Below are 24,445 nucleotides of genomic sequence, written 5' to 3' on the forward strand. Positions count from 1 at the left end.
TTCAACATTTAATCCAAGATTGAATTGGAAAAAAAAATAATTATTATATTTGTTGCGTTGATAATAACAGCCTCCGAGGGGATCCAATGCAGGAGATGAGGGAGGAAAAAGGCTCCGCGGCTGTCAGGTCCTCCTGGCCCTCCAATCCGCAGCCGGTTTCGCTATGAAATCCTACGGTGCCTAGCCAATCCAGACGTTAGGGGTACATGACTCGTGGAAACGTCGCTGTCTCGGTGTGCCCCACCTTAACAGCTCGGCTTCATTCGAGTGATTTGATAGACTCCGATATATCAACTGACGATTGGGACGTGTCCATCGTTAGCTTGCTAGGTCCGGTGCACTTGTAGCTTCCTTTTTTTTTTTTTTTTTTCTTTTCTTTTGGTTGAGTTCCCGCAAGCACGCCATCAGGTTATTTAATATGCTTGTTGTTTGTGCTTTTATAGGGCTACGGGCTAAAAGAGCTACGGCCGGAGCTGGCCATTTGGACTTTGGTACCCTTTTACGTGTTCTTAATTTTGGCCAGATTCTCGGCTGTTGTTCCCCTGGGGGCTGAGGAAAACAGCACGATAGAAGATACCGTCAGGGCTCCACTGGAGCATTGACGACTGATTTGAATCATCGAATTGCCTCCTGGTACGCTGTATTTGGACCGGACAAAGCTCGCTCCCAGAGGCCACATACCAGAGCTTCTAATGGGACTCAATTTGTGGCCTAGAGGTCGCAGGAGGATATCCTCTTAGAAACAAGAGCCATTGTCGCACATTCCGGTCTTCGCTGCATAGACATACTGTTCTGTGTCTATTTTTTCGTCGCATCATGTGGAACTTTGCATGTAATTTTTGTTCGTCCTCCATTTGGTGGTGTCTGAAGTGTCTCTGACATGCACATGCATCCTAAATGTGTCATGCTGCAATCTCTCTTGGATATGATGTCATAAACAAGAGGAAAAGCTTGGTTTACCGAGGGATTCGGAGCCGGGATGATTTAGCACATGGAGAAAGTTAATTATGTGCATGCGGCTCTTCTCTTCCATCTGGGCTTCGCCTAGCTGGTGGCTCAAGTTCGGCTGGTGCCCTCATCTGTTTCAATTCCACTTCACTAAATAATTAAAATTCTTTTACAGTGTATAGATTGTATTGTAGAGTGTTGTGCAGCACTTAATGACTGCCATCAAAAAATGAACGGTCATTAAACAATGCACGTTGTGTATGATATGGTACGTACTTATGGAACGTCTTGTTTGATGGTCTTTCATTTTCTGATGGTGGCCATCAAGAGCTGCACGACATTCTTTAGTGTAGCTCGTGCACTGCAAAGAATTCATGCTCGAGAGATAAATGAGGGAGATGCGTTCACAACTTAGGTAATAGCTATTTTATCAAAGGCAGAGCCAAAGCTTATAGCCATCTTGTAGTAACAGCCAGACAAAAAGTTTCGTTGCATGTGCTGAGTAAATAATTGAAGGCTTCATCAACTCCATCCAAATTTCTTTCCGTTTTGAGGATTTGGACCCCCATCACTAGTATCTACCTACCAAACAAATCGAGCCTGATTTAGGCCCAAATCATGTACTCCTAGCATGGCAGTTATTTATCCTCTCTTTTTTACTCCGAGAAATCAAATTGAAGCTTGAAGCTCAGACAAGATCCATGACTAGGCTTTTGGTGTGAGGCTGTCACTTTTCTTCTTTTATATTCATTCCTCAACATTAAACTATGGTCATTTTCCCCTCAGAGCAATCAAAATTACTTGATAGTGCCAATGAATCTCCCCCCCCCCCCCCCCCCCCCAATTTAATTACTATTAATCAAAACATTAAACATCAACAAAGCTGCCTACCCAAAAAAACTGCCTTTCCAAAGCTCCACAAGAGAGGTCATGACACAAGTGATCAACAATTAATATATTACAGCACTGGTAGGTACAACGATCCATGGAAGCAGTGAGATAATAGTAATAAGAGGAAGTTTACATGCTCTATAGTTCTAAAAAATAAAACAAATTGATCCGTAACCAGGAGGGGCACATTTGCTGAACCAATAAAGGAAAACCACTTTCATTGAAGATAGGCCATCAATCTCTGTTCAACATTTCAATGTCATAGAAACATTAAATATGCAAAAATGATATTTATGGAGTAATATTGGCAATGTCATCATATCGCTGACACAAGTAGTTTTCTGCCTGTAGAAGGGACTGAAGCAAACATTGTGACCAACAAGAATGTGAAGTCAATTTTTTTAAAGCACTTGGCAGAAATTCATGACCATTGTACACGGGTAACGACATCACATGCATCATAATTGCCCAAAATCAGAACCTAAATATCACTTCACATAAAACGGTTCCATGAAATGAAAATTACCAGGCAAAACAATTACAATTTGGAGTGGGTCCTGATCCGCAGCTCATTAAATTTTCACAGGGTCCACCGTTAAATGAAGGTCGATGAGAAAGGTGCCCTTTGTAACTTAGAGAGCAACTTCTCATTGTACTCGGACCCAACACTTCTAGGTGACATTTGGGATCACCAAGGTGATCTTAGATCAATGGTGATCCTTATCCTGAGATAATCTGATCTCCGATGATTTAAGACTACCGCGTTTAGTATGCTATGTTCCAGTGATTAAAGAGTCCCACATATCTATGAGTAACTTGTTTGATATTTCATGAAAATCCAAGATCATTCATCAAATAATGCCAAAATTACCCCTAAAATATTCCATAAAATATATTTATTAATCATATAAAATATATTATAATAAAATATTGATATATTTATTTATATATTAATAATTATATTTTATTAAAATATTTTTATTGATCCTATAAAGTATGTTGATTGTTATTATAGAATTAATACTTTTTTATACTTATAAAATATTATTTTTTAATACTAACAATTATTTTGATAAAAAACAAGGCAAATAGAAATAATATATTAAATATTTTCATTATATAAATATAAAGTATAATAATATATTTCTAATGTAATTTAAAATTATCATTGAATAATAATATGACAACAATATGATTAACAATATATTATATTATAATATATCATAAATATAATATATATAATATTGATATAATATATTAACCGTATATTGATAGGCCAATTTTTTCGCGGGACCGAGGGGTATTTTTGTCCTTAACTTTCAGTCCAAGATCATTGCTCTGGGATGATCTTGGACTCCCAATCTTAAGGACGGGCATCCCATTACTAGATTGGGCGGTGTTTTGAGGGATGGGGATGATTTGGGATCACCACCACAGAATTATTGTGATGTAACCAAACGCGGCGATCTCATCACCTCCACCCATATCACCCTTGATCTTGGGATAATCATCCCATACCAAACGCCCCTTTACAATCCTTTTGCACCAACATAAAGCTTGTCCTCCTTGCAGGTGTACTTCTGGATACCATTTCAAAGACCACTTAAGGTAGAAATCTCCGAGGACTTAAAATCAAATACTGACATTCTTATTTACAAGCTAAGAGTTGATGATGCTCTACATATTGCCAGGCCGGTTTCCAGAGAAAGAGGTTCTGGCAACACTATGTGGTGCCATTTAACTTCTTGGAACCTAAATTATATTCAACATATGACACTTGTAAACACATCAAAATCTGTCCAAAAGGAAGGATAAATTGGTAGGTTCAAGGATTTACGATTGAAGACTGACCTGCACACAAGACAGTTGCAGCAATTTTTTTGTAGAACCAGCACAAACAGCAGAAAGAAGAAGCAGAGAGGACAGGCTGTAAGCAACACCAGGGTAAGAATTTACATGATACAACTTTTAAGAGATTATGAAGACCATTGTATTAAGAATACTTCGTTTCACTAGCAAATCCACTTTATCAGATGCAAGTGCTAAGCTGTAATGGTCACAATAGGCTGTCATTGACCTGCATGCATAAGCATAAACATTAACCCAGATATGGAAAGCCTGCCTATATTGGTGCATGGATCAGCAACTGCCAATGTATGTTTGTGCCTCCATGCAGCAAGTACCTCAGCATTATACCTGCAAAATCAACATGACAAAAAAGATGGTGATTCATTCAGCAGTAAAAAGCCTAGAAGGAGTAAGGTGCATTACTTCCTTAATTACTTCAATCAACCATATTGTTCTCAATCAAATGAATATAGGTACAATTCTGCTAAACAAAAAATTGTTGAATGCCGCTGTACTTTTGTCCTTTATTGTGCAATACAGCACAATAACAAATATGAGATGTAGATAGTGTTACAAAGAACAAAAAATTAGAAAGCCAATGATTCTGTTAGAGAAGAAGCCCATCTCCTTCATCTGCAAATAGTGGTTTTAAACCTAATCACATGTGTGGTTTTCTAGATAACTATTATACCTAGGAGTTGAAACAAATAATTAAAACATCCATTTTCACCAGAAATTTTTGCCACCATTTCAGCATCAGACATCTAAATCAGAAAGCTGACATCTATTACAAACATCCGGTCCAATGATATCTTTCGGAATGCAATTGCTTTGAGTCGCTGTACAGTGACCTCAGATATCTCCAAGGGAGGTGCTGTTAGTCAGAAAATTCTTTTCAGCACAGATACCTAAAAGTTCGATCTTTTTTCCAGTACTGCAGTTGAATGATATTCTTCAGAATGTAATTGCTTTGTGTTGATGTAAAGCAATGCTGCAGAGGACTGCAAGAGAGGTGTTAGCCAAAGGTTATTAACTGGGTCAGCGCAAAGATAAGGAGAGATGGCAAAATAACTAGAGCAGAGCAGACATGTTGCGACACACACAAAAAAAAAAACAAACACAATCTGGACTGAGAACAGTCCGTCTGACACCAGCAATTGACACCCAAATTAACATATATCTTTGCCAATTACTTCAGGTAACTTATCAGGAACAATGTAGTAGAATACATATCCAAGACAAAAGATACAAGTATCGACCATCCCAACAGATAAAAAAGGCATAGATTGCAAAATGTTTCGTATTAGTAATTTACGAAGAATGATTAAAGGACATCATCGATTTTTTAAAAAAAATGTCGGCATTTTTACATAATATTTGTTCTCTCAGTTAACAAAAATAGAAAGAGAAGTGGGAGGGGAAAAACTATGAGCTAGAATTAGAGCAATTTGATGCCATCTTGCCGACACTTAGCTGGTACCTTGTCAATGCCTATGGAATCTTCGTCTTCATCTGCAAAGCACAAACCAAGCAATCTTAGGAAACCTAACAAAAGAAGGAGAAGAAGAGGGGAAAAAAATGAATGACCACTGAAGGGCATGCATGTAAGATGATCATTAACACTTTATTACGTACATGCTCTCAGTTACCTGTTGCCACCATTCTCCATTCTTGTATGAAATCCTGGACCCAGGAACTGCAGGTCTCCAGGGGGACCTGAACCCCGTTTATGATCGCAACTGCATCACCTTCAGGTTCATCATACATGGGAGCACCCCTGTAATCCTTTGCAGAACTTCCTCCACCTTCACAGCCTCTGGTTCACTCTGGAGGCTGGTCATCTTTGATCCACCATTTCCATGTTGGGGAGAAGCAGGTACGATAGGCTGAATAAAGTAAGTCACAGCGAAAACATTTTCAAATAAACAAATACTAATAACAAATAGCTGACTACATGCTAGTAATGACTGGAATAAGTTATTAAAATTTAAAACCCACGAAGCAGCAAACTTTGGCCATCAATTGGACCCCTTTGTTCTTAATATCCTGCAGTTCTATGCAATATTTAGATATAATACATGAAAATGCACGTTTATTTTAAAGTACAATAAAGATGAAGTAGGTGTACTCACTTCAGTGAAGTATAGTTCAAAAAGCATTGTTAATATTAAAGAAAATCATTAGAATCAATTGCAGTTCCGACAACTTCAGTGTTTATGTAAAAGAAACTTAGGGTGTGAAAATGAGATAACTTGGTTTCAATCGAGCTAACTGGACTGGGTACAATTGGCTCTATTTAAGTCTAAATCACTTAGGTTGCATCAAGTAAGTCAAGAATAATGGGATTGGATCTAGCACAGCCAGTTAAGGTTGACTAGGTTGGGTCAAGTTGGCTGATCAGGCTTTTTAGACAAGTTCATATGGATGAGGTCCTTTCAAGTGTCCTACAGGCTTCTGAAATTAAATCTAGCTTCCTTAAAAAACAAAAAAAGGTAAGTTCGGAATATGCATGAAACTCAGTGTTTGAACTTCCACCTCATTTTAAGCAAAATGAAAACCTACAATTTATTATTTCCAGTAAAAATAAAGTTCCGCCTCTCCACATATGCCAAAACAAAAGCAGTTAAGGCCGAGGACAGGTTTTATGAAGAATAAACATGCTTTGCTAATGGGATATTTATACATCCAAAATATAAATTACAAACAAATTTCCAGTGTTTTCTATCTTGAAAAAAAGGCAATAGTAGTAGTAGTAATAACGTAGCAAATACAAGATGCCTTTTTTTTGGAGAAAAGCAGTTCACATTAACTGTAGTTGGGGTGCATTTAAACGTGCATGTATGGATTCCACACATATATATATAGAGAGAGACAGACAGAAAGAGAGAGAAGGTTAATTGATAAATAGCAACCATATAGGAAATGAAGATTTGAAACAACCTCAAAATGGCATTTGGGATCACCTAAGCATAAGGATAGAAAAAAAGGAAGTAAAGACCTATTAAATTGTATAAATTGAGATCAGATCAAATCTTATACATCTGCTTCTTCTTTGGCTACTGAAACTATACCTTCATCATCTTGAATTCTGACCCAATCTTCTCTGTCATGCCCATTACCATTTTTGGTTTGATTAGTAGACAGTCGAACTTGAATCTATACTGAAACTCGAATTCAAACTGGAGCTAGAGCTATTAGAATGTGGAATTTCATTGGAGAGGCTAGGGCTAGGATTAACATTTACATCAGACATTCCCTTTTTAACCCTGCCACATCCTACAGTAAACTGAAAATGAAACAACTCTCCTCCCTCTCCAACCTTCTGAATTGCCTTCTACAAGTGCTTGAACAGAGGAAATTGACGGACTTGATAGACTTGACATCATTAAAGTTCCTCATGAACATGTGCTATCTTAACTGTTTGTGCTAGCTGTTGTCACATGCAAAAAAAAAAAAAAAAACTACAAGCATTAACCATTTTTGGTGGTTTATTCAACTAAAGCCCACAAATACTAGACAATGTAAATTATATTGAAGCTGAAAAATAGTAATGAATTAAATGCATTTATAATGCATCTACACATATCCACTATCACAGCCAATTGCCAGTTGTCATTTACAGAGATTTCCATGAGCATTAACCATCTTCTGTGGATTATTCAACTATAGCCCATAGAAAATAGGACATTGGAGATAATAACGGTGCTAAAGGATATTAACAAATTAAATAAATCTGTAATGCATCTAAGTAAATTTTCAGCCGTCACCCACAGAATTTCCTATTTGTCGACTATTCTTTGTGGGTTATTCATTATTGTCCACAGAAACTGCACGTGATAAAATTAATTGGATTTAAAGGGTTTTAATGAATTAAATGCGTTTGTAATGCATTTAAGCATATTCTCAGTAAACTTGTGCAAAATCAACCTGGCCCACTTGACCTAGCCCGACTAGATTTTTATTGGGCTTTAGTGCTTAGAATTTCAGCCTTACAGGCGTAAAAAAATAATAGAGAGAAACCATAATAAGTTTGTCCCCCCTCTCTGCCGCCACTCTCGTCATGCTCCTTCCTCCTCTCTCTCTCATTCTCTCAATATTCCCTCTCCCCACGACCATCCTCCCCTTTCTATCCACCCCACACACAATCAGAACCTCCATCTCCCTCCGCATTGGCATTCTACTCTCCTCTCCCTCCTCCCCCCTCTCCCTATGCTCTCCACTAGGCAAGAACCACCCTCTTTGATCCTTTTTCTCTCCCTCACTCTACCCTTCTCTCTCACACACACCTTCTTGCATTCGGCACCTCATCTAGAGGTCATTGCCCTTCTCTCCCACTCTCACAATCGCACCATGGGCGTGCCCTAGCCCCTTGTTGTTTGGGTCAATTTGGGTTGGTCTTGAGCCTTGTCCTAGGGACTAAGTCGGGCTCAGGTTGATTTTTTGGAATTGTGGTTGGGCTTGTCTAAGTTCAAACGAGGACCTGAACTCATGATAGCATGCCTAGGCCCAGCCTAATTCTGGAGAAATCGGAGGATGCACAGGTTTACCCATATCAATATTGATCAACACAAATGTCTCTTGCTATATGGATAGGAATAAACTAATGGAATCATAACCATAGATCCAGATGTAGGCATTACTAGATATTTTGACAATACAAGCTTCACTTATTATATCTATTGCTTGCATGACTCAATAATAGCATAAAGCCTTTTCTATGAATTGTTGAGTTATAGCCTAAAGGAATGGGACATCGTAAAACAATTTTGGAGCTATAGGATAATAATGAGTTATTTCCTATCTTTTTATGCATCTGAGCATATCTCCTATCATAGCTAAGTGATGTGCACATTTATCACTACAACGATGGTCATGGATTAGTGTCATTGTTATGATGAATCTAAACAGGTGCATTGCAGTGTTTCCTCATGGTGCATGCTTATTTGTAGTAATACACAATAACAATACTTTACTAAGCCTATCTTAAAATGCAGCCATTGACATAGGTGATGTGGCTTAAGTTAGGGCAATGTCTATCTTGAATTGAATCTAGTTCAAGCTTTACACATACAATATAACTTCAAAAGATACCATAATGGTACATGGTAAGGTACACTGTCTTGGTATTGAGCTTTATACCGGCGCCATGCTATCATTGTGTCGGTACGGTACAGAGTCGGTTCGGCATACCGAGTATCGGTACGCCACCCATATCATGTACCGATACCAAACCATTATAGTACAATATGCCCTATATCGCTTGGTTCGCTATGGGACAGTGTACCATGGTACACAGTGGTGTATATGTTGATCTTCTATGAGGATTATTTTCAAACTTCTCTCATTTTTAGATGGATGTACTTTATCATCTCTTGAAATTACACTGAAGATCAAGGAAATCAGGATAATGTACTTGTCATTGTTACAAAGATGGGTCTACATAAATCAGTAAATAATGTATGAATTCATATTCATTCATTGGGTGAACTATATCGTTTACAAAACAATTATAATTCAGAGTGAGAGAATACTAACAAGTAATTCCATATCTAGTGCATATAAATGTAATATCTATCAGAACAATTAAGCATAGACAATTTCCACTTCAAAAATATGAACGAACATGACAAATTATAGTACCCATCAACTTCAGTAAAACAGAGCACAAGTTCAATCTAGAGAACTGAACATCTTCTCTTAAGAGTTAATATCAAGTCGCCTCCATCATATGTTCCCCTTCAAAAACAATTTCATTAGACAAAGACTCTATCACAAAGAGCTCCAGAATCTTACCATCGAAGCTGCCGGGGACATTGGATACGAAGAACATGAGAATCACCAGAGCACGCGAGCAATCATCCACCCTCATCGGTGAGGGCATATAGAGCAGCTTCTCCAAGATAGCGACAGAAGGCGACCAGTGGATGGAAAGCATCCAAGGAGACGAGGAGGAAGGAGAGTGCGAAGAGGCCGCCATCGGCGACGCAGCCGGAGCGACGGCTGCCCCCGCCGACGACCGACCGGCACCGCCCATCTCATCTTCTCGTTCTTGGAGATGGTTGGAAACCCTAATCTAATCCCGCGATTTGGGAAACCCTGAAGAATATGGGGGAGTGGAGACCGTTGGTGGGGAGCAAACAACGGAATGACTTCAAATAATCCGATCATCAGAATTTGAGAAAGCAAATATTCCATATAAGCCCCTTTCGAATTTCGTTATTAGATGTAGGTCCCTATTTTTGATCTTGAAACCCATCAGCGTTCGATGAATATAAAATCTGCAAGGAAAATATTTTGTCCAATTTGAATTAATCCCGGCACGCAGAATACTAGTTCAAACTTAAGAAAATATTCTTGTGAGTTACCAAAAAAAAAATATTATTGTGCATAAATTCCTACTGAGTATGGATATTATATATATATATATATATATATATATATATATATATATATATATATATATATATATATATATATATATATATATATATATATATATATATATATATATATATTTGTGTGTGTGTGTGTGCGCGCGTGTGAAATTTTATATATTTCATGTCACGGGCTCATAAAGGAAACAAATGTCGAGTATGAATATTTATCAATAGAGGATGATAAATAATGAAATAAATAAAAATAAATCAATGTGCTGTTGTTCTTTAAAGTTATACATAGCTAAGAAGAGTAACTTGCTAGTACAGAGAAACCTTAATTAATGTCCGCAGCTATATCATTGAAACTGTTCAGAGAAGGGATGTCATTTAACTAGCAGATTCCTGCTGATTGGCTCCTATCAATTGCATCCAAGAGCCATTTAAATTTCTGTTTTAGTTTGTTTCCTATTTTTTTTTCACTCTTGTAACTCTACCTAAACTTAAGAAAAAGACATTTTAATTGGTATTACTGGCCGAGCTAAGCTTCTATTAGAGTGGCTGAGCGCGCTTAATATTGTCATTCCTTAGCCAACAACTAGATGAATTCTACTAATCAACCGCAAGAAAAAAAAAAGATTCATCTAGAAGCAAAGTTGGATGCTTGCAGAATAATTGCCCCCAGGACTTTTTTTTAAAATAAAATTTCCTTCATAGACTTATATTGGAATGCAACTTTAAAACATTAGAGCTTCATTGAAGTGGATTCCACATTCAGTAAAATAAAGAGCTTGCTTCGGGCGGAGCTCTTCTATTTCCAGCTTGAGCCACTTGTCCTTCGTGGCTAAGAATCTCTTTTTGTTCCCATCAGCCACACACCGCAATGGCTATTACTTCTTCCTTTATGGTATTCTAATAAGATTGTTACCCATGAAATGTGAGTGCATGCTTTCTTTTTTTGTTCTTTCGTGAACTTGTTCATATTCTATCGTATCTTTCAACAAAGAATCGCGCTATTAAGTACAGAGTGCATTTTTTTTCATTCCCTCTCCAAGGCCACAAGAGTAATTTCCCAAGACAAGAGGACCATAAGAAAATATAAAATATATAAATAAATCTACCTCATTCTATTAGCTTAAGCTTTTAGGACAAGTAGTGATTTCAACAGAGCACACTTATAGCTTGCCAAGAAATAGACACATTCATACTGTAATTGGGTGGTGATGGAGATGTTTGTTTGAGCAAGATTTGTCTATGTTTGTAGTTGTTATTCCTTTTGCCATTTCTTGTTGTAAAAATGTACTCATTATCTATTAAAAAAAAACTTAAATATCAGATTGGGGCATCTATATAAGCTAACAGCTAAATGTTTTAATATAATTTATTTTGTTCAATGAAAAAATTGTTGACGAATTGGTTTGAATTAGTAGAGATTTGCAAGATAATGATATCAAAATATTTTATTTTATATTATTTTGAGGTGGAACAAGCAAGTTGGAAAAAATTATAGCATATAAGAATTGATCAGATTAAACATTCGCAGAGAAAACTTGATTCACTAATATTTTCGTAGTTTACATTCTATATTGAGGATCACTTCAATTTTACGCAATATGTAATTTGCTATTGAATCAAGTGAGAAACGTAGTTGTTGAAGCAATGATATTGCATTTACTGAAAATTTATTCAAGGCAAAGCACTAGGGTGCCATAAATGACAAATGGTTGGAAATTTGTAGAGAGAAGTATTTGGAAAGTCCATATAATAAGCGATCTATTTTAGCCCATCCATTTTAAGTATATGCATCGGTACTATCAGGATGGCTCATAAATCATAACAAAGTAAAATTGACCTCCAGAGCTTTGATCCTCTTTTTAGTGTACAAGTAGCAATCTCAAAGTCATAGATGAAACATACCAGCTTGGTCAGATACTGGAATGCTCTCTTAGCATTGCATGTTGCCATTAAAACATAAAACTCTTTTTTGCATGTACATGCGTAGATCTATCCAAAAGGGGTGCTTTGTGGATTTTTGTTTTGGATCAAAGAACACACCAAAAAAAAGAGTTAATTTTCTAATGACCTATATATTTTCCAATTCAATTGCCCTAGTATGTATTGTCTCCCCTATTTGATGATGCTATGTATAAGAAAGAGGAGTGCCATGCAATGGCGGTGAATGAAACATGTTTTAGGGTTAATCTAAATTTCAGGCATGACTTGATTTACGACATGGGAAACGGCGACCTAAACACAATCTAATCGACAAAATCTCCAATCTAAACCTAACCTAACTCATCATAAGGACAAGCAAGATAACCTATACCAAGCTCACGTGCTTCTCATCTCAAATCAATGTCTAATCAAATCATGCTAGTGTTGTAGGCTTGATATTAATCGTCTCTAGCCTCTCAATATAGAACTATTAGAAGGAAAGATAGAAAGAGTGAGAGTTTAGGAAAATGGAGAGTAATATTTTATGAGAGAACTTTTGCAACTCTTTGTTTGGTGGTTTGGCCAATTATAAACCTTATCATATACGATGAATGGTTAGGATATATATACATATAATTGTTACATTTTCAATGGTTAGGAAAGTGCCATAATTCGAATAGATGGGATTATTTTGGTTCCTTCCATAGAAAAATATTTGGCTTTCTTGCCAATTTTTTAGACTTACAAAGAATTTCGCAAATCTTTAGCTGTTTTTAGGCTCCATTCAATAATGGAAGATATGTACCTAATTGTTTGAGATGCTCAGTTGACACCATGCCAACTTGGATTTTGGCTTTATCTTTATAATAGAGCCTCCAAAAGTAACTTGAACCGGAACCAACTCGGACCCGGTCGAAGTTAGCCCCGAAGCTTGAACCGGAATGAGTTCCGTGACGTTCTGTAATTGTAGACGTGCCATGCGCTAGAATTCAACCCATGCGGCTCGGGATTGAGTCGGGGTTGGGAAAAACCCCAGTTGGTCCCCAAATAGAATGAAACCCTCACTCCATCCCCTCTCCTCGCCAGAGATCAGGAGAAACCCAGGAACCAAAACGAGGCCAGAGACCTCCTCCATTCCCCATCTCCTTCCTCTATCCATCGATCAGAGCTCAGAGGAACGAGGAGGGGAGCCTCCCTGTCAACCTCTGGTTCTCGTTGATGCTGATCGCCGCCACCGATGCCTCCGAAGCGCCAGCCCTCTAAAGCGGACCTCGCCAAGAAGCAGAAGGTAGTCGAGGACAAGACCTTCGGTCTCAAGAACAAGAACAAGAGCAAGAATGTCCAGAAGTACGTCCAGAGCCTCCATCAGTCCGTCCAACCCAAGCCCGATCCCTCCAAGATCGCCGCCAAGGTTTGGTTTCCCATCCCTCCCCCACGTCCCCTCTCCAATCATCCGTAGAACCCTAAAAATCCCATCTTTAACAAAGAGATTTTTTTTAAATAATCCTGAGCAGAAGAAGAAGGAAGAGGAAAAGGCAAGGGACAAGGAGCTGAACGATTTGTTCAAGATTGCCGTCAGTCAGCCGAAAGTCCCAATTGGTACGATATGTTTTGTTTCGGATCCATGTGTGTTGCAGCCACTGGTTGTGCTTGCTTTCTTGATTATTATTTTTTTATTTAATACTATTACTGTTTCGTTGATAAACAGTTGGATCTTGATTAGGTGTTGATCCCAAGTCTATACTATGTGAGTTCTTCAAAGCCGGGCAGTGTCAGAAAGGGTTTAAGTGCAAGTTCTCGCATGATTTAAATGTCCAGAGAAAGGGTGAGAAGATTGATCTCTACAGCGATAAGCGTGATCAGCCTGATGGTAGGAAGTGGATTCCTGTAGCCATATTTCCTATCTGTAATTGTTTTGTTTGTTATTTGGGTTTTCATTTTTTTTTAAAATGTGATTCAGAAACCATGGAGGATTGGGATCAAGAGACATTAGAGAAGGTCGTGGAGTCAAAGAAGAAGGAATATAATCCAAACAAACCCACTGAGATTGTATGTTACTTTGACTTTTCCCCAGTGGCATATGCACTATATTATGCTAGTTAGTATGAGCGCTTATAGAGGTATTCATTAAGAAAACAAGGAACATGTTAAGTGTGTTCCAATGGTTATCATAGCTCTCATTTGTTACCAGCTGGTAAATTTTCATTATCCACTAATCTTATTAGCAATTTTTGATTCTTTGTGCTTTCAATTACAACAACTTCTTGAAGAAGAGTCCTTTGACAAATTATTATTCTGATGGGATAGATATAATCTCTTTTTGTGTGGTTTCTTTGAACTTCTTGGAGAAAAGGTCATCCCTATCTTGTTAAATCTCTTTGAGGAATTAACCTACTTCTGTTCTTAAAGTAATGTTACTTCAAATCTCTGACTCAAATAAAGAAATCAAGGGCTTTGAAAGTTGAAAGGCAGGAAAGTGCTTGATGCTAACTTGTTTATGGCTTCAAGCCATGCTACTTAAATTGACATGGTGGTAGTATATTTGAAGAAGCTCCTGACAATGTAATCCTCCATAATCACAAATTGACTGTTGTTGCTAACTGTTCCTTATCAAGCCATGTAAGATATTAACTACCATCCCTTTCCAGTTTTGATGTTTTGGAATGTGTTTCATTGTTGTACTCACTTATATTCTCAAACATGAATATAGTTGCAGGAATAGCAGACATAAACTCCTAAAGGCATATCTTTCTCATGTGCAATCTAACTAAAAATAAATGCACGAGATAGTTGCTATAATTTGGTGTGATAGATAACTGATGCATTGTCACCAAAGGATCTTAAGCCTCCCTGCATAGTGTCCTAGACAATGTTCTATTATCGAATAATACATGTTCATGCTTTCTTTATATGGGCTTGTACAAATGATTTCCACTTATGTTCCAAACTGCAGAGTGGTGTCAGTAACTATGCAATTTTGTATAACATGCATAAAAGACAAAATATGTGCGCATCAATGGAAAGGAGGATGTACTTCTATTGAGACTATTCACAATAATACAAAATGAGAAATCATCACATTGTCATTTGGGGTACAACTTCCTACTTCCTGACCCGTCATCAATGATCAGAACAGCCATCTCTTCTGTGACATCCTTGTGCTGCACCAATTAATACTTTATTAAACCTCTCGGGAAATATAAAAAAATGCTGCACAAGGGGTTACAATTTTCTGCTTTTTATTTAATAGCTCTCTTTGAATTCTCATGTACTATCACAAATTCAGACAATTCATGTGTGTTGGTGACAAGTGATTGCAACAATTACATGAGACTTGTGTGCCTCAAGGATTAGCTTTGCTATGGTTCAGCTTGCTCTCGCTCTCTTTGCTTTTGGCCAATATCTGGTCCAGGAAAAAATCTGTCCCATAATAGTAATTTTTAAGGCATGGGTTGCTTTATTTGAAATTGTATATTTGTTGATCTGATCCACTTGCACTCTGAACCTTTTTCATCTTCTTTAACAAAGTCCTGCTTGGTACCATTTCGTTTAATGCAGAAACATGACTGTATCCTATCATTTAACTTGCAATTTTCAGCCAATTTGGCATCCATTTCCTCAATAATGTGTACTCCGTTCTGCTTTTTTTCCTAACACCTGTCAAATCATCTACCATGAAGAATTCCCTTCTTTTATCTCTTCACATGTCACATTTTTTTTGTGATCTTGATATAGTAGATGAGGTCTTCCAATTTCATCTCCAATTGGGTGACACTATAAATGTCCAACTTCTTTTCAAGTGGAGGGCTTTATCAGTGTGATTTTTGCACATGAAAAAATTGACTCTTTTGTGGCTGTTTTTCAATAGTTACAGCTATATACCGAGCTAGTATTGATTGTTAGAGTTTTCTCTGATGGCAACATCCTGCATTAAATATCTGGCCTGACTATAGCGGTGAGCACCTGTTTGCATGAAGCAGGAGCAGATGTGGGAGTGTTTTTGTATGCTGCTATGGGAAATTATATTTCAAAAAAGTAGAATTTGAAATGCTTAGGAAGTGGGCGGGGAAACCTTGCCCGCATGTAGTGCTCTGCTTAGGATATTTCAGTTACTAATTGTCTGGTGTCCCTTTAAAATATGCTCAACCTAAATGATGCTTTCTATCGCAATTTTGGATGGACTAATTTCATGTTACTTAAAGGAGCCATGTGGATACTTCTGATTCAATCTACTCCGTTCTACTGAAGTAGAGATGGAGGTGGGTCGGTGGACCTTCTTGTGCTCAAATCATCTTTTTGTGCCATTATTGCCCTTGCATGTGTTCCCCTGCATTCTTGGTAAAGCTTAAAGATTACTAATAGGTTTCACAACAATCTGACAAATGCGAAGACAGATTTTGGCCAATTAACTTGCTAATCATGGTGTTTATAGGACATCCTTGCTAGAGGCTTTGGAAGTTACATTATTGATGCAGAATTGTGCACTTTCTTTATTTGGTTTCCTCTCTGCAATCACTATGTTTTCTGTGCATCCTTTTTTTCCCCTGGCAACTGTAAAAGTTCTATTTACTGATATGTTAATATGAAGCTCCAAGTTGATAGATTTGCTATGTGCATCTTGTCTTTCTCAAAACTATGTTTCAAGAAAAGATGTTAATTCCAGCTGTTTGATACTTGCGATATTTGTGCAGCTTCAGCATTTGGTTAAAGATTCTTGGGTAACAGTTTTATGTTTGTGTAGGTTTGCAAATACTTCCTAGAAGCAGTGGAAAAGAAACAATATGGCTGGTTTTGGGTTTGTCCAAATGGTGGGAAAGACTGCCACTACAGACATGCTCTTCCACCTGGGTATGTTTTAAAATCTCAAATGAAGGCATTATTGGAGGAAGAGACGGAAAAAATATCAATTGAAGAGGAGATTGAAAATCAGGTAGATGCCACTCTGCAATTTACTTTTGCTGATCTAATTTGTAAGTTTTTTCTTTGCTCCAACTTTTGTTAATTTTCATAGTGATGTAATGCATTGTTATTAAGTCCAGGAAATTCTTGATTTTTAAACCTGAAACATACCAGACTACTAATCACATAATTGGCCATCTTTTCCTTCCTTCAGCGTGCAAAAGTTACTGCATCCACTCCTCTTACTCCTGAGTTATTCATGCAATGGAAAAAGAAAAAGATGGAAGAAAGAGAAGCTGGTCTTGCTGCACGGCAGGCAGAGAGGGCTAAGAATGATCGCATGAGGTAATTTTCTTTCCATTGTTTGTTGTTTAAAGGTTGCTCTCCTATCATTGCAATAATTAAAAAACTAGAATTCTTACAGTGGTCGTGAGTTGTTTCTGTTGGATTCAAGTGTGTTTGTCGATGATGCTGAGGCATATGAGAAGTACCAAAGTGAAGAAGAATCTGATGCTTCTGAACAGAAGGTAATCTCTCAATTTTGTTTTTATATATTCATATATGTCTCAAACTATTGGAGCAATGAAGCCCAAAATACAACTGGTATCAATATTATATATCATAACATAGTGGAATGCTTGTTGGATTTTCATGTTGACATAGATGGGTGAAGATGGATGAATTGAGGTTACTCTAGTAAATTCGAAGTTTATGAATATGCTTGTCAATTGAGTACCGTGTAAACATAGTATATGCATCTTTTAGCATTATTGGAGAAAGGGAAAAAATATGTTAGTTTGTATTGATGAAGATTTGGGATTTGACATTATCACTGTTGCTTGATGATATGATTTTTGTCATTCGTAGATGTGTGAATTCCCCTTGATGTTGTTTTTGTTGCGACAAATGTTGCAAAAATGCCATTTAAATGCTATATCATATGACATCTCAAAAGGCTTTATAATATATGTTTTGAGTGGGAAAAGCTTAATATTTAGGTGTAATGAGTACATCAAATGTCCTTGTCCAGCATTTCACCTTCTATCCTCGTGGTGTCGTCTTACAGCTATCACCATCCCTTTTTGCTGCCCACACTCTGCCTCAATCTATCTGATGCCTCCATGTCTTTCCCAGTACACCTATTTATTGCTTTGCATTATCGTAACTCAGTGCAAGAAATGGTCCACACAAGCCCCATCTCCCCACTTCAGATAATCCTTCCAACCACCCCCACCTGCAATTGTCACTTACCCCTTTTCACTCTCTTTTGAAACAGAGAGGTGGACGTGGAAAACCAGTCGGATGATTTTAGGTATTGGAGGGCTTTAGGGAATGTCGGTCAAAAGAGGTAGCAGGAAGGGAATGCAGTAAGAATGGTTCCATGAGGAGTGGGTAAATGTGTATCATAGCTCAAAGGTGGGGTGGAGAGAAGAAAAATAATGAAAGAAGTACCAAAAATGCAAAAACTTATTGTGGCACAATACAAACTTCTCATTAAAATGCTAAGAAGCACATTCATGGTCAAAACTTTATTATCAAAATACTCCTTATAGATCTCTCTCTCTCTGTCTCGTGCCCATCATGCAGAAGTAATTTCTACCTAAACCACCTATGGTACTTAGATAATTAAGGATATGATTAAGCTTGTGCTGGATGGTTACGATATCGTGTCTTCATCCTAGATCAGGATTAGCTAGTGACAGTGAGATGTCACCTGTGGTCCGTGGTTGAATTGGTGTTGTCATGAAGGCTCTAACTGGTTAATCATATAAAAATATTTATTTAGTTTCGATACTTTAAAATAAATAAGCTAATAGGTAGTTGATTGGGACCTGAATTTAAAAACTAAGGTTAGTTATCTTCTGTAGCGAAGTGTAACATTTACATGCTTAATGAGCATATGATAAAAGTCATTTGTAAACACAATAGAGCTTCATCATCATCAAATTTGAGTCTCTAGTTCACTCAAAGGAAGGAAAGAAATGTTTCATCAAATTTCAAGTTATTAATGATCATGTTACATGTATATACCAAGAATACAGACCTGAACCTGAACTGAATTCTAAATAAACAACGGCTTTTTGAACCTAACATTTTTTTGATCTAGGGCTAGTTAAGATCCTCCAACTCATCACAAGATTGGTACTCGCAAAAAACTGAATGATGTCATCCAACAGATCTAATATGCATATGATTAAAGTCCAATTAAATGATTGCCAGTTGACTCATCTAAAGTTCATATGAATAATTAATTAATTAGATGCACTCTCTTAAACACCGATTAGTATCTATATACAACAGAAGATATCACAATAATATTCTACTTAGATTAGTTGCAGCCTCCCTTATAGATCTTCCCAAGCTTTGCTAAAGTGTTTGCAAAGTTAAGGCTTTTCATGCTTTATTTGAAATGCTCATAGTTTGAAATGACCTATATTTTTCTGAACTTTGTTGTCCCAATTGTAGCCCTGTTCTTCAGCAAGTTCTTTCTAAAGGTGGAGTGGCATGTCTTATTTTGTATGATCCCTCTTGTGAATCCATGTTCTTCATCAAACTACTTTTATGTACTCCTATCACCTAATGATTATATTCTTCTTTTAAATTCATTAAGATGATTTCGTAGTATCATTTGAAACAGGCTGGGGACAACTTATTAAGCTGGAAGAAGGTGATGAAGTCAAATCTTTTGTATCTACATGTCTGTATAATTCGTTGTGGGAGGAGTGCACCATGTTCTGTTAATTGATCATTTTGAATTCTCATCTTCTAAAATTCTCTTTGCAATGCTTTGTGAGAAAATATTCGAATAGAAAAATTACCTTCAGAATGCTGTTTCCAGTGGGCAGAGCAGTTGAGCCTCATCAAGAGTAGAGTTTGTTGAATGCATTTAGAAGTTTTGACGTATCTTTGCTATCGAAGATGCATTTGCCTGTTTGTCACTTTGCATAGCAAGAGATGACAGACATATACCCCATTTTCCTCCTTCATGAGAGTTGTCTGAGTGTAACGTCAGTATATCCTTGCTACCAAAGATGCCATTTTCTAATAGATGACAAGCAAATATTGTCAGCATATTTGTTCCTTGTCAAGAGTTTGATTAGGTAGACTAGGACACTAGCCATTGATTTTATGTTCAGTTATGAGAGGTTGGACATTGAGCTTCCATCATCCCAAGATTTTTACAAGATATTTTCGTGGAGTGTATCTGGGTTAGCGACTTTGATGTAAAATACAAGTCAGGCATGTCATTACATTTGTACTTTGTAATCATGACAATACCTATAGTTGTATCAAAGTCGCTTTGTAGACCCAGGTTACAATGAAGTTTCCAAAGGGCTTGAAGATGCAGCTTTCTGTTGATTCTAACAATTTTGCCAAGTTATAGATGAATTCTAAGTTAGTCTAAATGCTTGTGACCTATTGTGCATTTCTTTTCTTAATAATATTAGTCGGTGTTCCACTTTCCGATGGCAACTGTTCAGATTCTTGTTCAGCTTATATGAGTCTAGGCCGTTTTCAGTTGGAAACCTTTAGGCCCGTCTTGTTAATTACAACTTGGAAGATTAAAGTTCACATGTCCAAGGGCGAAGAGAAACATGGATATGATGTTCTGGGCTGTATAGAAGACTGAGAAAGTTGATTCATTTTACGTGTCCCTGCAGTCTTGCCATAGAATTCTTTGGATCTTTATTAGTTTGATGGTATACCGCTTGCTAATTCTCCTGGATGGAGTGTAGTATGTGAAAATTATCATCATGGAAAAACAGAACACCTTTGGTTGCTCTGGTGGCCCATGGCATTTAAAGTGCTTCTCGACCTTCCTAGCAAATGGACTTTGTGAGCCTTGAAATCCTGATTGAATCATTGATTAGATTGTGTATCAAATTTGTAAGTTTTGCAGCCATGAATCTTTCCTGAATGTATACTCCCTTTGAGGTAGTTGATGGTTATCTAGAAATTATTGTACTGATGGCTTGAGAATGCCAGTCCGTCACTGGGATTTTATTTAGCATATGTCTTGCCGTACAATATTGTTATTATCTTGTTCTTGGAGCCTGGAGTCACGGAGTGTTTAAAGGGCATTAGATGTTCTTAATAATGGAAATGTGATTCAGCACAGGACCAGCTTCGAAATATTTGCAGAGTTCATTCCAAGGGTTTCAGAATGACTTTAAGAGTTCTTCATGACTAGATTTCATTTTTTGATTAGACACGCTTCAAGATATCTTCAACTTGAACATATGAAGTAGCTTAGCAGCATTCTCTGTGCACATCTGCTACATTGATGCTGTTAGAATGTGCTTATGTTTTTTCCCTTGCCTGCAGGTGGAGAATGAAGATGGGCCTGAGAGGCCAAGTACATCAACTTCTGTAGATAAGGATGTCGAAGAAGTGCTAGCTGATGACGACGATGATGAATTGGACATTGATGAGCTAAATGAGCTGGAAGCAAGTCTATCTAAAACATCAATCCAGATCCGGGAGCCAGGCATAGGTGCATCATCTTGAGAGGCTTGCAAAGTATCTTCCGATGCCCAAAATCTTGCATCCGCCCATGCTTAGATGGAATCATCAGCAACAGCATCTCTGCATTTTGAAATTCAAGGCATGAGTATGCCATCAATAGTAGGATCAGTGTAATGTGTGAACAAGGTGACTCGGCTTTGTTGTTGGCAAAGATGCTCTTGTGACCAGTCATATTTTATTGAATGTGGTGTCAATAATAGAATCAAACTTGGATTTGCTTGCTGAGGTGCGGGGGAATTAAGTTTTGATGCTAGCTTTCCCAGTTAAGCAAGGTGATTGAAGCAGAGCATGGTGTTAAGAAGAGTGTCAGAGGCGTAGCCTGGGATCTTTTGAATAAACTGATTTATGGAAAGCTAATGCGTATGCAAGATACCTGATGTGTTGCCTTCTCTATTGAATGCCATTTTCTCACTGATAGATGCTACTGTTTTTGAGTGTCCCATCAGATCTTGGTTAACAGAATTATAAAGGCACAAAGTTAACTAAGATGAATACAGGAGCATCAGCGTCGGTGGATCATCATCGACCATTCTCGTGTTTTGGGCCTCGCTACCCGGTTTCGGCATGACCGATTACAGAAACTAGAAGATATTCATGCTTCTTGCAAGTTCATCATACATGCAAAATAAAATTGAAAAATCTTTTATGCAAGAAATCAGCAGGGTTGCAATTAGGTAATAAGGTGCCGGGGTGAACCTAAATCTATAACAATGCGTCCTGAATCTTTTTCATGTCGCATATCCCGTTTAATTGTGGGTTGGTTAGACTAAATTCTTTTGTTTGTAATTAAAAATCATCCTCTTTAAGGGTGCCGTGACTGCTATTGGGCTGGGGAAGCTGTGCAGGTCTAGCTACTTCTGATTAAAAATTTCAGAGACAAAAATTCTCTAGTAACCGAGTGATGAATTAAGTGATCGCTGCGTGATAAAAATATTCGAGCTTTTCGTAATTTCAAGTGTTTGAATGTACATAGTTTTCTTTTTTTTTTTTTTGTTGCAGGAAATAATCGAGAGAATTAAGCAAGTGGTTACAAGTATGGGCATTGGCGTCAAGATATCTTTAACTGGTTGAACTCCCATGAACAAATAGCTTACCGATCTTCTCTGCGCCCCAGCTACTATGTAAGTATTTGACTCGGACAATGATGAATTGGGCGTTGATGAGCTGAATGTGCTGGAAGCAAGTCTATCTAAAACAACTATCCAGTTTTGCAAGCCCATAGAGGCATCATCTTGATGGGCTTGCAAGCATCCGCCCCTTCCCAAATCTTGCATCCGCCCCTTCCCAGATGTAATCATGATCATCGACGCCTAATGCATTCCAAAGTTCAAAGTCATTAGTCTACCATCAGAGCATGGCGAACTGTTAACAAAGTGGCTCGGCTTTACTCCACGCAAAGGCGCTTATGGTCAAAACATAGAAATAGCCCATCCTCGTGCGGGAATAAAGCTGCATATATTTGACTCTCCCTAAGTTTATAACGATGAAAATTTTGTGCATCAGATTTTTTTTTCTTTTTATTTTTGTGTTTGTAATAAAATTGGATTTTGCTCGCTGAAGTTTGGATGAGCAAGGTTTGATGCAGCTCTTCCCAGTTAAGCAATGTTATAAAATGTGAAAACAAAAAGGGTTTTGAAAGGCCTAAATAATGATCTTGGATGAGCAAGGTCTGATGTATCTCTTCCTAGTTAAGCAATGTTATAAAATGTGAAATTAAAAAGAGTTTTGAAAGGCCTAAATGTTGATCTTTCTGATAAGGTACCTGTGCAGGACTAATATATTTATGCCATGTACCTGATGTGTTCCGTTTGGTGCCACCATGTCTTTGGACACCCAACAAGATCCTGGTCGATGGATTGATATCCTAATAAAGTTGTTCTCTGTTTTTTTAATGACAAAGATTTCAAGTCTAGAAATGGCACAAAGAGCATCTGCCTAGTGGAGTTTGCTTCCAATTTAACGCTAATTAAAGTGGGCATCATCACCATGCCGGCTTTCTGACATCAGCTTATGGAAACTTTGACTGTTTTTCTGATTGGATTTTTTTTAATATAAAGTAACTCTTGGAGATAAGCATTAGGATTGTCTGACAAAATTGTCAGTTGCTTCATTTTACTGTTAATATTATTGGGTTTTTTTAATGATAGGGGAGAGGAAGAGCCACCCGGTATTAGTGCTAAACCTGTTGGCCAAACCAAGTCTAGAATTAGATCACGGCTCGCAGGTTTCAAGCAACTGCGTGTGAAGCCTTTAAATTTACCATTTGGCATCAGTCTCCTTCTCATGTTTTCACAATCCCGTCTCCAGGAGCTCCCTGTGCGACTGCTCCCTCTTTCTATCTCATGGGATTTAGCTTCTACAGCTAATTCCCTGGCACAAATCTTTCGGCTTGAGATTTAGCGGAATGGAGGCAGGAGAACAATCCCACAAGCATTTGTGTCCTTAATATGCTCCTTTTATTTCCCTACAATATAATTAATATCTTGGAAATAATTTAAAAGGAACAGATGAAGATCTAACAGAGCCGCTGCAGCTTATGTCAGAGAAAGAAAAAAGCATCATTAAGGAAATGTAAATTTTACAAGCACGCCTCCTCCGAGAACTACGTAAAAAGTAGAGATCACAGAGGTTATTGCAGAGAAACCAAACACACCTTAAACCTCACCCTGATACTTCCGGAAAAGCAACAACAACAGAGAAAGCCACTTCTAACTTCTAAGTTACGGTACTTCTAAAACCAAAGACAGAGATTCCAAACAGAAAAAGAAAAGAAAAGAGTGAGACGAAAAAAAAGCTGGGCGTCTGCAGGTTATTTAAAAAACACAGCTGCAGAGATCCAGAAGAAGTCCAACTGCTCTGCTGCAAAAAAACAGCGCAGAGTAACAGCTGGGGCGGCTTAGAATCCATCCATCAGGATTCAGGAATAGGATTTCTCTTCGGATTGGGAGCGGCCAGTTGCTGAGCTCCCAGTCCGGCCGTCCCCTTCCTCCTGTCCTTCCCTCCGACGACTGCCGCCAGCCATA

General features: G+C 37.7%; 1 protein-coding gene and 1 long non-coding RNA gene across 8 annotated transcripts; one reads left to right on the forward strand and one right to left on the reverse strand.

The window, feature by feature from the left end:
• Positions 1 to 3,635: 3,635 nt before the first annotated feature.
• Positions 3,636 to 9,999, reverse strand: LOC148702813 (uncharacterized). 7 transcript variants are annotated; one of them, XR_015968424.2, is made up of 4 exons: positions 9,481 to 9,996; positions 5,323 to 5,573; positions 5,168 to 5,199; positions 3,636 to 4,688 (listed from the first exon to the last, which is right to left on the reverse strand). It is a non-coding gene; the product is annotated as an uncharacterized LOC148702813 (long non-coding RNA). The 7 variants fall into 7 exon arrangements; XR_015968420.2 differs by having other exon boundaries at positions 5,337 to 5,528; positions 9,481 to 9,995; XR_015968418.2 differs by having other exon boundaries at positions 5,337 to 5,573; positions 9,481 to 9,994.
• A 3,072-nt stretch (positions 10,000 to 13,071) lies between these two features.
• On the forward strand, positions 13,072 to 21,796 carry LOC103702848 (zinc finger CCCH domain-containing protein 11-like). Its single transcript, XM_008785439.6, has 8 exons — positions 13,072 to 13,407; positions 13,511 to 13,595; positions 13,720 to 13,866; positions 13,957 to 14,045; positions 16,738 to 16,926; positions 17,110 to 17,240; positions 17,320 to 17,422; positions 21,222 to 21,796. Exons 1-8 carry the CDS (start codon positions 13,234 to 13,236, stop codon positions 21,402 to 21,404), a joined length of 1,101 nt encoding a protein of 366 aa, XP_008783661.2. The 5' UTR covers positions 13,072 to 13,233; the 3' UTR covers positions 21,405 to 21,796.
• The last annotated feature ends 2,649 nt before the right edge of the window (positions 21,797 to 24,445 follow it).

This window comes from Phoenix dactylifera, chromosome 8, assembly GCF_051530095.1.
Source record: "Phoenix dactylifera cultivar Ajwa chromosome 8, Ajwa_hap1_PhDact_Kaust_v1.1, whole genome shotgun sequence".
NCBI classification, from domain to species: Eukaryota; Viridiplantae; Streptophyta; class Magnoliopsida; order Arecales; family Arecaceae; genus Phoenix; species Phoenix dactylifera.

Bases quoted from the DNA above. Each gene is read 5' to 3' on its own strand.
- LOC103702848 (XM_008785439.6), top strand. From the start codon at position 13,234: ATGCCTCCGAAGCGCCAGCCCTCTAAAGCGGACCTCGCCAAGAAGCAG. The intron at 14,046-16,737 runs GTATGTTACTTT...ATGTTTGTGTAG, and splicing joins CAAACAAACCCACTGAGATT to GTTTGCAAATACTTCCTAGA. The intron at 17,241-17,319 runs GTAATTTTCTTT...GAATTCTTACAG, and splicing joins GCTAAGAATGATCGCATGAG to TGGTCGTGAGTTGTTTCTGT.